The 14,697-nt window shown below is 36.0% G+C and overlaps 1 protein-coding gene and 1 pseudogene across 1 annotated transcript; one reads left to right on the forward strand and one right to left on the reverse strand.

Annotated features, from left to right (window-relative positions):
* Positions 1 to 916: 916 nt before the first annotated feature.
* Positions 917 to 2,616, reverse strand: LOC124542560 (annotated as a pseudogene).
* Positions 2,617 to 8,076: 5,460 nt separating this feature from the next.
* Positions 8,077 to 8,919, forward strand: LOC124542561. Its single transcript, XM_047120499.1, has one exon. It carries the CDS (start codon positions 8,077 to 8,079, stop codon positions 8,917 to 8,919), a length of 843 nt encoding a protein of 280 aa, XP_046976455.1.
* The last annotated feature ends 5,778 nt before the right edge of the window (positions 8,920 to 14,697 follow it).

Consider the following 14,697-nt stretch of genomic DNA (forward strand, 5'->3'; position numbering starts at 1 on the left):
GAGATCAACGGTATCCCCGAAAACAAATCCGAAAACCTTGTGTCTGTCATTAAACAAGTAGGTGCAGCGGTATCTGTCCCTTTAAAAGACAGTGATATTCAAAATCAAAAATCAAAATCAAAATAAACTTTATTCAAGCAGTTTTGAATACTCATTTTACAATTAAGCTACCACCGGTTCGGAAAGTAGATTCTACCGAGAAGAACCGGCAAGAAACTCAGAAGTTACTCTTTTTTAACATTTAAAAAATACAAAGTCATGTTAATTGAATACAATTATTTAAATTAATATATCCTGCTTGGAAGTCAACAGGTATTAACTCCACGCTTTTTTATCATCTATAAAATCTTGTATCGAATAATATGCTTTTTCTACCAATGTATTTTTTACAAACGATTTGAATTTACTAAACGGCAAAGTTAAAAATGTCTGCGGAATTTTATTATAGAAACGGATACTTTGCCCCAAGAAGGATTTATTGACTTTGCGGAGTCGGAAACTTGGCATTATAAGCTTATCCTTACTCCTAGTGCACATACAATGATTATCACTGATTTTATCAAAGTGATCAATGGTACTGTGAATATACATAATATTGTTTTTAATATATTGCGACGCAACAGTGATTATTCCCACTTTGTTAAAAACATCCCGAAGAGATTCTCTAGCTCCAAGATTATAAATAAACCGGATTGCTCTCTTTTGTAAAATAAATTAATTAAATTAATTATTAATTTTATTTAAATCAGGCAACAGTGGCCCATAGAAATATAACTACATAATATACATTATCTTAAAAATATACTAATACATATTCACTTAAAAATACTATTACATAACAATATACAACATAATCATATAATATACTAATACATATTTTCTTAAATTTATAACTACACTACACTACACGACACTATCATGTGCTGTTGCGCGTGGTGCAGGGTATCCTGCCACGAAATCTACGAAACACCACACCCGTTGGCCAAAAACTCTGCTGCATGAAGGTGGCTAGATGTTGAGTCGGAACGCGCACCACAAATGAATTAAAATTCACGTTGTAACGCGATTCCAGCTTCACGACCCTCAATATCCACGTCGTTTTCATGCGAATATACTCCACAATCTCCTCTGCCTTTGTGGAGTAATGTAGACGGGACAGGTACAGCTGTGTTGTTGGAACAGCCGTCCGCAACGAAGTTCCTGCATCCGACGGCTGTGCGCTCCCGCACTGGTTGCGGCTCGACGGCTTCTTCTTCTTCTTCTTCTTCTCAACTTTGACGAAGCCATCTGCATCTACCCGGTTTGTTTTCAAACCCGGTTGTCTCAGATCCTCGTGGGTTTGGACTATTTGAATCTGTTTTCCCTGTTTCTGTGTCTTACTCTGCGATGCAGCAGGTTTAGCAGCTACAGCAGTGTAAGCACTTTTGGGAATCGGGCTATTTCGCTGTGACAACGCTTCAATCGGGGGCGTTGAACTGGCGGCGGAGTGACGTGATGCGTCGTCAGCACTATCGACAGTCGCAAACACGAAACTGCCACCGAGCGCATTTTTCGCACCGCGTCTCATATTCACATTCGAGGCATCGTGTGACCTACATTCCGAAGTAGCGCTACGTAATTGCACTACTTCAGCACGCAATTCACTAATAGTTTTGTCTGATGCCTCCAACTTCGATTGTACCTCAGCCAGAGTCGTCTTCAAGTATGTGATGTCCTTAAGCAACCTGGTAACGTCGACGTGATCGAATGTGTGAGGGGGCAGCTTATGCAACTCCTTCGCCACGAAAGCGGGCACGTCGTCCGGGTCGGTCATCTTAAACAGGTCGATGATGTCCTGGATACTCTTTTGTGTTCCATCCCTTCTGCGTGACGGCATTTCGTGAATCTTCCCAAGCGTTTGGAAAAGCAGCACTTTGCCTCTGCTGATTTCATCTTCTTTGAAGTTTGACTTGCAGATCTGCAAAATGCTGACTTCGTCCATGGTATCGATGGCATTTTGTATGAATGCCAACAACTCGTTGGCTATGAGTTGTTGCAAACTCATAGCTAACAGACGGGCAGCGGTTATAGCCGCACAATACGCGTCTTCAGAATTTGCACTGTGGAACACGTCCGTGTCCGAGCGCGCATTGCACACGATTCAAATCTGCAGATCCAATATTTGCAGCGTTACCCCAAAGTAATATGCCATATGACATAATACTGTGAAAATAACCAAAATAAACTAAACGAGCGGTATCAATATCCGTTAGTTGTCTAACTTTTTTAACCGCGTATGTTGCGGAGCTGAGTCTTCCTGTTAGCGATGATAAATGAGAAGTCCACAGTCCAAGATATATTATTATTTTGCTTGCTAGCATTGGGTAGGGTAAAAACTACACATTTTGTTTTTTGAGCATTCAAAACTAAATTATTTACTGTAAACCAATTGTGTATCTGTGATAATGCACCGTTCACATCGTCATAGTCACTTTTTTTCCTGTCAACCTTAAAAATCAACGAAGTATCGTCAGCAAACAACATTATATCACAAATACCCTTAACATAGAAAGGAAGATCATTTATATATACTAGGAATAGAAAGGGACCCAAAATTGAACCTTGTGGAACTTCCATTTTTAACGTATATCCAGAAGACTTAATTCCATTAATGAAAACTTGCTGGATTCTTGGACTTAAATATGAAGCAATGAGATCAAGAGCTTTACCCTTAACACCGTAATATTTGAGCTTATACTTCTTTATAAGTTTCGTGTTCTGCACAATCGAATGCTTTTGATAAATCACAGAATACTCCAATAGCGTTCTGTGATTTCTCCCAAGCATCGTAAATATGTTTGAGAAGCGCGATCCCCGCATCAGTTGTTGAGCGACCTCTTCTAAAACCGAATTGCTCACCATGAAAAATAGCATTTGTACCGAAATGGACGAGAAGTTGATTTAAAATATTTTTTTCGAAAATTTTACTTAAGGATGGGAGTATTGAAATAGGCCTGTAATTACCGGGATCGCTTCTGTTTCCAGTCTTAAAAAGTGGTAAAACTTTACTACATTTTAACAAGTTAGGAAATGAACCCGTGTCCAAACTCTTGTTAAAAATTACTGCTATATACGGAGCAATATCGTATATGATGTTATTAATAAATTTTACCGAAATGCCCCATATGTCGTTAGTTTTTTTAATATTTACAGTTTTAAATACTTTTATGACATCTATTGCAGAAACCGTTTCAAATAAAAAATCAATAACGCATTTAGAAATACTATTATTTAATAACCTAGCCGCATTTATGATTTTAAATGAAATGTTATTTTATGGTGTACTTTATCAAAAAATGTTTCAAATAAATTAGCAACCTCTAATTCAGAACTCGTGCATCTACTACCTGTGTTCAATTCTATTGGTATAATTTCCTTTTTGAGTTTTCCACTAACACTACTAATAACATCCCATGTGGCTTTAATTCTTTTATCAGAATTCAGGATCTTTTTCTTTAAATATAAGGACTTAGCAGAAATGCATACTGTTTTAAAAATTTTGGAATATTTATTGACGTATTCTAAAAAGGCTACGCTTCGATTCCACCGCCTCATATCATATAAGTCGTATAATTTATTTCTACTTTTATAAATACCAACAGTAGCCCAGTCACTAAACTTTAATTTTGTGTTACTATAACATGATTTCATTTTAAATATATTGTTAAATTATTTTAATATTACTTCAAAAAATGAATTATAAAGCTCATTTGGATCCTGTGTCGTAAGATCTAGATAAGACAATTTATGCGCCACAATATCTTTAAAACAATGTAATTTGTTAGCCGTTATTGGCCTGTATGTTATGTTTTTTAAATGATTTATTTCTTTGTGTTTTAATGAAAACTTCTGACCACAATGGTCTGAAGTTAAATTATTTATCAATCATAAATAATTTAACTTCAGACCATTGTGGTCTTCATATATTTCACAGTCACAAAACACAATATCAATACACTTAGAAGTATCGTCGGTTATTCGCGTCGGTTCATTAATTCTATGGGTTAAATTAAATGACATAAACAAGGCGACCAACCGAATACTTAACGTAGTTTCTTTAAGTAAGTCGACGTTAAAGTCCCCACATACAATTATATATTTATTAGTTTTACATAGCTTTTTAAGAATGTCCTCCATAGTGGTTTCAAACAAATAAAAATCTCCCGATGGGGGCCGGTACACACAGACTATAATGTAATGTGGAAATTCCACGCAGGATAGTTCGATAGTACATTCGATAGAGAGGGCCACAATATCTTTTCGAGATTTACAAACGATATCATTCCGTACTAATATTAATGAGCCACCACGAATAGCACTCCCTCTTACGAATGCACTTGACAGTTTAAAGTTTGAGATATTTAAAAAGTAAAAAGTAAAGTAACAGCCTGTAAATTTCCCATTGCTGAGATAAGGCCTCCTCTTCCATTAAGGAGAGGGTTTGGAACGTATACCACCACGCTGTTCCAATGCGGGTTGGTGGAATGCACATGTGGCAGAATTTCGATGAAATTAGACACATGCAGGTTTCCTCACGATGTTTTCCTTCACCGCCGAGCACGAGATGAATTATATACACAATTAAGCACATATATATAGTGGTGCTTGCCTGGGTTTGAACCCGCAATCATCGGTTAAGATGCACGCGTTCTAACCACTGGGCCATCTCAGCTCTTCTCTTCTCTTGAGATATTTAATATGTAAATTTTTTTTACCCAATGCTCTGTGAAACAAAATACATGAATTTTATAACACTCCGAAAATAACTCTATTTCATGATCTTTTCCAACTATGCCCTGTATATTTTGATGTATAATATTTAAGTAAGAGGGCGCAGATGTTGTCGTTTTATTTAGTTTAAACTATTATTTATTTATTTATTTATTTAAGGTTCGTCAAGTTACAAATCATATGGGTTGATACGTTACAATATTAACAATTTGTAACTTTGTGAAGACAAACACCACATGCATATACATTTAAGTGAGACAGAAGCTAAAGAGTAATAAAGTTATACAATAAAATATGATTCTAATATAAAAAAGAGAGAAAAACCGTAGTAAGGATAAATTACACATGAAACAGTATAAAAATAAAATACAGACAAATAAAATTTAAATACCCAGACATTAAGGATAACTTAGTCGTTTCTTTTTGAGACTGTCAGGTGTACACGAAAAGATATCTATTTGTTCGGCATATTTATTTGATAAGCGACTCAAACGCGGAATAGGTGAGTTAGCACCGAGTACAGTTCGACGGATTGGTGGCACAAAAGGTGCAATAGAGTTACGCGGATATTTATAAGGCACTCTTAATCGTAGATGTGATAGGATCTTTGGGCAATTATAATGAGAGTTGAGTAATTTGTTGAGAAAGACTAAATCTATAATGTCCTCACGTTCTTTTCAACCGACTTCAAAAAGGAGGAGGTTATCAATTCGTCTGTATTTTTTTTTGTTTTTTTTTTTATGTTTGTTACCTCATAACTTTTCACTGGGTGGACCGATTTTGATAATTTTTTTTTGTTTGAAAGGTAGTGCTTCCCGTGGGGTCCCATTTTTTTTAAATTTTTTTCCGATGATGGTATCCGTATGAAAACGACATAAGTCTTAAATTTGCATTATGTATATGCGCGACAAATAGGTGAATAACTGAAAATCACGTTAACCAATTTTGATAATTCTTTTTTTATTATAAAATATATACTTCAAGGGTAGTTTGGTGAAAGTTTGGTAAGGTTTTGAGCACAGCATCCATGGCAAAGTAACGGAACGGAAGGGAACGGAACAATTCTGAGGAGCACGTTAGCGATACTCGGTCGAATCTTTTATTTTTATGTTATTTGGATATTTGAGTCACCTTCCGTAATGCGGTAATGTTAATGTAATTATCATAGTCGAATATTATAATCAACTAGCTACCCAGCCCGGCTTCGCACGGGTGCAATACTGATACTAAATATACTACAGAATTTGTTTATTTACGACATCACATCGCAAACTTCTAAAATTATCAGTGTTTCTTTACTATATTGGTCATGTATTATATATACTAACTTTCCTCTGGAATCACACTATCTATTAAAAAAAACCGCATCAAAATCCGTTGCGTAGATTTAAAGATATAGGGACAGAGAAACCGACTTTGTTTTATACTATGTAGTGATGGAACTCCTAAACGGCTCACAGTTAGGGTGCGATATGGGGCAGAATTTCTTACTATCTTTAATCAAATTTTGTGTATGTGATGTAATGTAATATGATGTACGACATATATTAGCTCTTTTTCAAAGTTTTTTTGCTGAGGTCGATTACAGCTCTTTCGAGGGATCCTTGTAGTTTATGCCGCAATACGTATTAAAGTCGCATTTTCGAAAGTCTATTTTTTCTTTATTCGCAAGTTTCCCTTAAATTGTCCTCAAAGTAGTTTATGACTCATATAAAGGGAACGCTTAATCTATCCATATTAAGAAAAATTAGTTAGTCAAATTCACAAGCTTCACTTAAAATCAAAAAATAAATAAAAATTTTAACAAAAAGAAAAACCGACTTCAAACAAAACACTACTTTAGAACAAATGAATATGCACTAAAAAGTGTTAAAAATAATTGCGTATTCAATATATTTTTTAGAGTCCTCTTAAGAAAAATGAACTTTCTTACTGTCTTTAATCAAATTATGTGTATGTGATGTGATGTCATATGATGTACGACATTTGTATATCAGCTCTTTTTTAAAGTTTTTTTTTGCTAAGGTCGATTACAGCTTTTTCGAGTCATCCCTGTAGTTTATGCCGCATGACGTATTAAAGCGCATTTTCGAAAATCTATTTTTGCTTTATTCGCAAGTTTCCTTTGAAATTGTCCTCCAAGTAGTTTCTGACTCATATAAACGGAACACTTAATCTATCCATATTAAGAAAAAATAGTTAGTCAACATCAGCTTCACTCAAAATCAAAAAATAAATAAAAATTTTAACAAAAAGAAAAACCGACTTCAAACGAAACACTATTTCAAAACGATGAATATGCGCTAAAAAGTAATAAAAATAATTGCGTATTCAACATATTTTTTAGAGTCCTACTAAGTAAAATGAAATTAAAAGTATTAGACTACTTAAACGTCGATTTACGATTATACAATGTAGTTATAATTATTGCTATATTTGGAGTCGGTGTCAGCCAAGAAAACCCTACAATATATCTATCAAAAAACAATACGAGAATACTTTCACAAATATGTTTTTTACAAATTACCTTTTATACAATAATATACTGGATTACTGGATCAATCAAGGGGCTCGTATCGCTTCTTTCTTTTGATTGTTGGGGCAAGGGCTGTTTTTCCTCTTCATTGTTTAGTCGTGCGTTGCGTGCGTTTCATTTTCTAGTATTTTCTTCATTTAATAAATTTGTATATAATGGCGGCGATGCGGCGGTGCGGCATTGCACATGCTGGAGGGCAAGCGCACTGCGCTATCGGGGTCCGATGTCGGGGTCACCAATTATTGCTGGATTTGTGTAGAGGATAATGAAAGTCACTAACTGGTTCACGATTTATTAACGAGACGGTACAATTATACGGACTGCGACGCACTTGATAGACACTCTGTTTTACATATGCAATGCTTTGACTTTTATAGATGTGTGCCGTCAGCACATCGCCTTTTTAGTTGTACTCCATATTTGGCATGACGAAATCATAACAATTTATTGTTAGATTATTATAATACATTAATCAGTCAGTCAGTACAGGGTACTCAAACAATTGTGACATGTCGTAAATAAAAATATATTATTCCTTCGGTATTTGAGTATTGGCTAGCCTCATACCTGGATCCGTCTCTGAATATTATATGCCTCAGTATCTCAAGATAGCCTACACGCCAAAGTGGTGACCCCGACGTGATCTGAGGCTCGACGCAAGAAAGGACGAAGTTACACTCTAAGCTCGAAGGCCGACTTTATCCAGAGAACGACGTGATTTTTTTAAAGATTCCGGCTGCTTCTAAGTACTGACTCGCAAGAAAGCAACAATGAGTATCCCCGACGCGCAGCAGAGCAAATGTGCAACTCATTCAGCATCTCAGAACGACGCTGTGGAGCTTGCCTCAGTGACGGTCTCGTCAAGGATACCGGATTTCCAGCACGATCAGCCAAGGCTGTGGTTTGTGCAGTGTGACGCAATTTTAAGACCACAAAAACTGAGTGACGACACGAAGTTTAACCTCATCGTCACTAAATTAAGCAAAGATGTCATTCAGCAAGTTAGTGATATCCTTTTGAGTCCACCGGAGACAAATAAATTCGAAACTTTGAAAACACGATTGTTGGCAGTGTATGAGGAATCCGAAACCAGCAAATTTCAAAAATTAATTAGCGGTATGGATCTAGGTGATCAAAATCCTTCACAGCTTTTACGTCGTATGAGAGATCTAGCGCGTGGAAAAATACCGGACGATACGCTTCTCATCATGTGGCAAGGTCATCTTCCTGCTTCGGTTCGAGCTGTCTTAGCTGTAAGTGAAGTTAAAGACCTCGAAAAATTAGCTGCTATGGCCGACAAAGTGATGGAAACCTCTAGCCCTGCAAATATTTCCGCGATTCAAACACCTGGTTCGAGGGATGACTCATTTATTTTAGCTGAGATCGCTAAATTAAGCTTGCGCATACGTGAAATGGAGAGTAGGTCAAGACAGAGAAATTTAAGCAATAGTATGCAAAAACGACGCCGTTCAGTCTCGCGAGAGCGTAATACAATACGCCGTAAGCCCGAAAGTGCTGATTGGCTATGTTATTATCATCACAGGTTTCATAGTCGCGCAAAGAAATGTATAGAGCCATGTTCGTGGAAAAAAGACAAGAATTCGGGAAACTAGAACTGGTGCGATCGCCGGCGGAGATATGCACCATCACTCCTTCTCGAGTCGAGATGGCCCAGTGGTTAGAACGCGTGCATCTTAACCGATGATTTCGGGTTCTAACCCAGGCAAGCACCGCTGATGCATGTGCTTAATTTGTCTTTATAATTTATCTCGTGCTCAGCGGTGAAGGAAAACATCGTGAGGAAACCTGCATGTGTCTAATTTCATCGAAATTCTGCCACATGTACATTCCACCAACCCGCATTGGAACAGCGTGGTGGAATATGTTCCAAACCCTCTCCTTAATGGAAGAGGCCTTATCTCAGCAGTGGGAAATACAGGCTGTTACTTTTTTTTTACTCCTTCTCACCGCCTTTGTGTTACTGATAGTAAGAGTGGACTTAGATTTTTAGTGGAAGTGTGATAGTTTCAGTGACATTAATGAGGGGACTTATGTTATTGAAACGAGTGTATTTGGAAGAAGATGATTTATTACCGATCAATTAGTGCAACGATCTTAATATTTATACGCCATCTGACTTACATACTACTTAATACACTACACCTCGGGGGGCGAATTAAAAAAAAAAAAAGAAATGTTTTTCGTCAGTATTAGTAGGTATGGGATATTTTTGTAGGATTTCGATTTTTGCAGGGTCAGGTAAAACTCCATCTTTTGAAACTAAATGTCCTAAATAAAGAATTTCTTTCTTCAAAAAATTACATTTCTTGGGATTTAATTTTAAATTAACTTTTCTTAGCCTTTCCATAACGTCAATCAAATTTTTATTATGTACGCTCAAATTTCTTCCAAATACAACTAAATCATCTAAATAAACAAAACACTTATCAAATGTTAACTCTGACATTGCAACTGACATGGCTCTGCTAAAAGCGCTAGGACTAGTCTTAAGACCCATTGGTAATCTTTTCATTTGGTATTGACCAGTGTTTGTCGTAAAAGCCGTGTATTCCCTACTTCGTTTATCTAACTCTACCTGATAGTAACTTTGATTAAGATCTAAGTGTGAGAAATAGATAGAACCACAGAGAGAGTCTAAAATTTCATTTATATTTGGCAAAGGGAACTTATCGTCCACAATGCAGTCATTAAGTTTCCGATAGTCGATAACAAGTCTCCACTTCTTATCACTATCACTTTTTTTCGGTACTAACAAAATTGGACTTGACCACTCGCTCTTAGCTTCTTCTATAATGTCATTCTTAAGCATTTCTGTAATTTGATTATTAACTTCATTTTTTAAAGAATGGGGTAATCTATACTGCTTAACATATACCGGACTCGTATTTGGTTTCAAAGTTATTGATTGTTGATAAATATTGGTAGTATTGAATTTATCGCCTGGCAAAAAGAAAACATCTGAATACTTTGCACAAATATCCTGAATGGATTTACGCTCCTCTGTATTGAGGTGATTTAAATTTAAAATGTTTAATAAAGCTTTAGCCCTATTTAAGTCATTAGCAGTTGACCAAAAGTCGCATAACTCATAATCTTGAATCGAATATATTTCCCGTTGAACATGATGTTACTTTGCCAATGTTGGCAAAGTAACATCATGTTCATTGGTATTTAAAATTTTAACAAGTAATCTCTTGTTTCGTATCCTACTGATACAACCTGCAAGGAAAACATTATCAGCTAATTGCTGACTGTGGATAACACAGTCATTTTCTGAATTATTATCCAAAAGTAAGTAATGAAATGATTCACAACGCGCTGGTATAAGTAAATTTTCATTAGAATAATTCAACGAATCATAAAGTGGTAAGGAACATTCCATTCCATAATTGTTTAAGGTAATGGAATTGTTTTCAAAGTTGATATTTGATACGTAGCGACACAGAAAATCTAAACCTAAAATACCGTCAGCCTTTAAAGGTAAGTTATTGAAAACATGTAGCCTTATATTAAAGTCAACATGAAACTGTTGATCACGATGAAATAAGATGACATCAGTGTAACCTATGGACTGAATTTTACCTCCAATACCATTTATGATAGTTTCGTCTCTAATTACTTTACTGTTACTGGATAATGCCTGTTTCTTTATTACAGATAATGATGCTCCTGTGTCTACTAACCAAAAATATTTCCTATTGTTAATAAAAAATGATAAATATTTGGCTTTGCCATTTAATGCCAAAATGTTATGTTTCAACACGAAAAAACTGCATTTCACTATTATTATCTGCGTTTACGGATTGATTTTGTTCAAGTTTTTCTGAATAAAATACTCTGTTTCTATTGCCACTACCACGAGATATCGAACTCGATGGATTCTCGTTCGAATCTCGTCCGCGATTCAATTTATGAAATTTAGGTCTACCATGACAATACGTTTGGCCGCGTGGATAATTATTAAAATTTCTTCGTTTATTAAAATAACTGGAATTATTTGGCTTACCTGCGTTATTTTGTGGGAAATATGATCTTTGGACGCGAATCTGTGGTCTAGTATGGGAATTAAAATGAGAATGTGACTTACCTCTTCCACGAGTGGAGAAATGCATGACATCCTCACCTCGCGACGAAGATGCAGCTGACAGCTCTTCATCTTTCGCAGCTTGAATCGCCTCGTTTAGGTGTTTGTAGTTGCGTGCTGCAATAATTGTACTTAGTCTCGAATTTCTTAGACCGTCAGAAAAATGTTGTATTGCGAATCGCTCATTAATAGGTTTTAAAATTTCGTCAGTATCGCCGTCTACCTGAGCTATCGTTAAATCTGCAAATAAGTTTTCTATCTCGGTTCCAAACTGTTCTATAGTGCGATATCCTTGAGATACAGTTTGTAGCCGTGCTTGTATTGCAGTAGGACTTTTCTTCACCAATAATTTGTTTTTTAAATCCTTAATTAAGCCTTTTGTAGAACTGTATTCGGGTAACATTCGTAATTTAGCATTCTGTGACAGCCTACTTTTTAAAACAAATGTAATTAGTAATTTTTGACCTGATGATGACAACATATCCGAATACATTTCTATAGAGTCAATGATACCTTTAATGCTGTTTTCGTTATTATTCATAACAGGAATTAAACTACATGCTGTTTTCAAATCGAACTCCATTTTTAGTTCAGGATTCGAACACGTTTCGCTAGAATCACTGTCACTACTACTCATATGACATGCAGGCTTAGAACATAAATTGATAATTTGTGAGTAGTATGACTTTATTTCATCGCTTATTGAAGCAATAAATGTAAGAGACTTAGGCTTTATTTCTTTAGAAGTAATACATTGGATTATATTCGAACTTTTCTCAAATATTTTCTCAGTTTCCGCTAACTTATTTTTTATAACATTACCTTGATATCTTAACTTTCCCTTAAATATTTTCTTATCAATTTAAGTTCATCTAAACATTTAACTAAATTATCATCCATTCCCTTATAACAACATATTAATAAAAGAAATACATACCAAGTATATTAATTCACTTACGAGTGGTTACCCATGGTAGGGGCTACGACCTGACACATTGCAATATGAAACTCTTTGTTTACATTATACATACTTAATCGATTAAATAATATTAATAGGATACATTTATTTTACTAGATTCTACACTAATTCGTTAACAAAAAAAAAACACCTTAAAGTTTATAAATAGTCATTTTAACAGTTTACTGTTTATTTCTGAAATTGTATTGGATCACTTTACAAAACACTCACGCACTTTTTATTAATGTTAAATATAAACACCTGGTTTTCACGCACTTTCTTCGTAATTCTAATGCCGTCACTTCTCTACTGGTTGGGTATTTGCGCGGGTGAATGATCGTCTTAAGTTGTTTTGCGTGATCTCATCCGATATCCAATTTTTATGGCATTTTTTGTACTTTTTATAAATAAAGTACAGTGCTGCAATACCCAGTAGCACACAAATAACCAATAAAACTATGCTGATTGTAGACAGATGCATTCGTATTTCTTCAACTTGTGCCTGGTTCGAGCCTGCGGCATTTGGATTTAGATATACTGTTTCTTTCTCGACACTGGATCGGCACATTGTTATATTTTTTTTTTTGTAAACAGTAACGAAGAATAAACTTAAATTTCTACATATTGCTTTAATTTGAATTTATATCCAATTCTTCAACTCATGGTCCGATTTTGGAGCTGCAACACTATACTGCGATCAAATTCGCGTCGCGCGCCCCAAATATGGCAAGGGTCGCCATGAGGGGACTTATGTTATTGAAACGAGTGTATTTGGAAGAAGATGATTTATTACTGATCAATTAGTGCAACGATCTTAATATTTATACGCCATCTGACTTACATACTACTTAATACACTACATTAAATACTCAGCAATCAGTGAGAACTATTGACTATTCTAATGAATATAGTGACTTATTAGCAGAGTTTTCTAATATAACGAAACCAATGTGTTTCAAAGAGACTCCATGCCATTCCGTTGTCCATTATATTGAGACGACAGGATCCCCTGTCTTTGAACGTCCGCGACCTTTACCATCGGATAAATATGTCAAAGTGAAGGCCGAATTTCAGCGTATGATGGATATGGGAATTTGCAAGCCCTCTAAGAGCTGCTGGGCTAGTCCGTTGCATGTAGTTTTAAAGAAAAACGGTGATTTAAGACCATGTGGTGACTATCGCCGTCTAAACAACATAACAAAGCCTGATAGATATCCCATACTACGCATACAGAATTGCACTTACGTGCTAGCAGGAAAATGCGTGTTCTCCCGTCTCGACCTCCAACGAGCTTATCATAATATAGCAGTTGCAGAACAAGACGTCGAGAAGACGGCCATAACGACTCCTTTTGGACTATATGAATTCACTCGTATGACGTTTGGTTTAAAAAACGCAGCGCAAACGTTTCAACGTTTTCTCAATAACGACGTGTTTAGAGACATGGATTTTTTATTTTCATTAATTGCTTAATGGTTTCCTGCACAACGCCAAGAAGAAAGACAAGACTCCTATTCCTTGGACTGACGACTCCGTAGATGCTTTTGAACAATGTAAGGAAAGCTTAAAATGCGCCGTTACATTGTCCTTTCCATCTCAAGACGCTCATATATCACTCATGACTGATTGTTCTGCTACTTGCGCTGGAGCCGTCTTACAACAGAAAGAAGAGAACTCATGGAAGCCACTTGCATTTCTTTCAAGTAAGCTAAGTGAAGCGCAACAGCGATACCTATAATAGAGATCTTTTAGCTATTTACATGGCTATAAAGCACTTCAGGTATTTAATTGAAGGTCGTCCTCTGACTATTTATACGGATCACAAACCATTGGTTTACGCCTTCAAAAAGAACGCTATCGGAAAAAACGATACACCGAGAAGGTTGAGACATTAAGATTTCATTTTACAATTTTCCACATCGATTGAACACGCCAGCGGAACCGACAACATTGTAGCCGATGCTTTATCGAGAATATCCACCATCGCCGATCGACTATGAAAAACTCGCAGAAGCTCAGGAAAAAGATAATGAATTAAAAAAGTTACTTGAATCAAAGAACTTAAAGTTTAAGAAACTTATTATGCCAAATAGCAAGATACCTATTTTCTGCGAAGTGTCTACTAATAAGGTGCGACCATATTTGCCAGTGGAGTTTCGTGTAACAGCATACAAAGCCATACATGACTCAAGCCACCCGGGAATTCGCACAACAAGAAAATTGATCCGCGATCGCTATATTTGGGCAGCAATGAATAAGGATGTTACCTTTTGGGCCAAATCATGCTTAGATTGTCAGAGATCGAAAGTGCAACGTCATACAATATCA

Source organism: Vanessa cardui, chromosome W (assembly GCF_905220365.1).
Source record: "Vanessa cardui chromosome W, ilVanCard2.1, whole genome shotgun sequence".
In the NCBI taxonomy this organism is placed as follows: domain Eukaryota; kingdom Metazoa; phylum Arthropoda; class Insecta; order Lepidoptera; family Nymphalidae; genus Vanessa; species Vanessa cardui.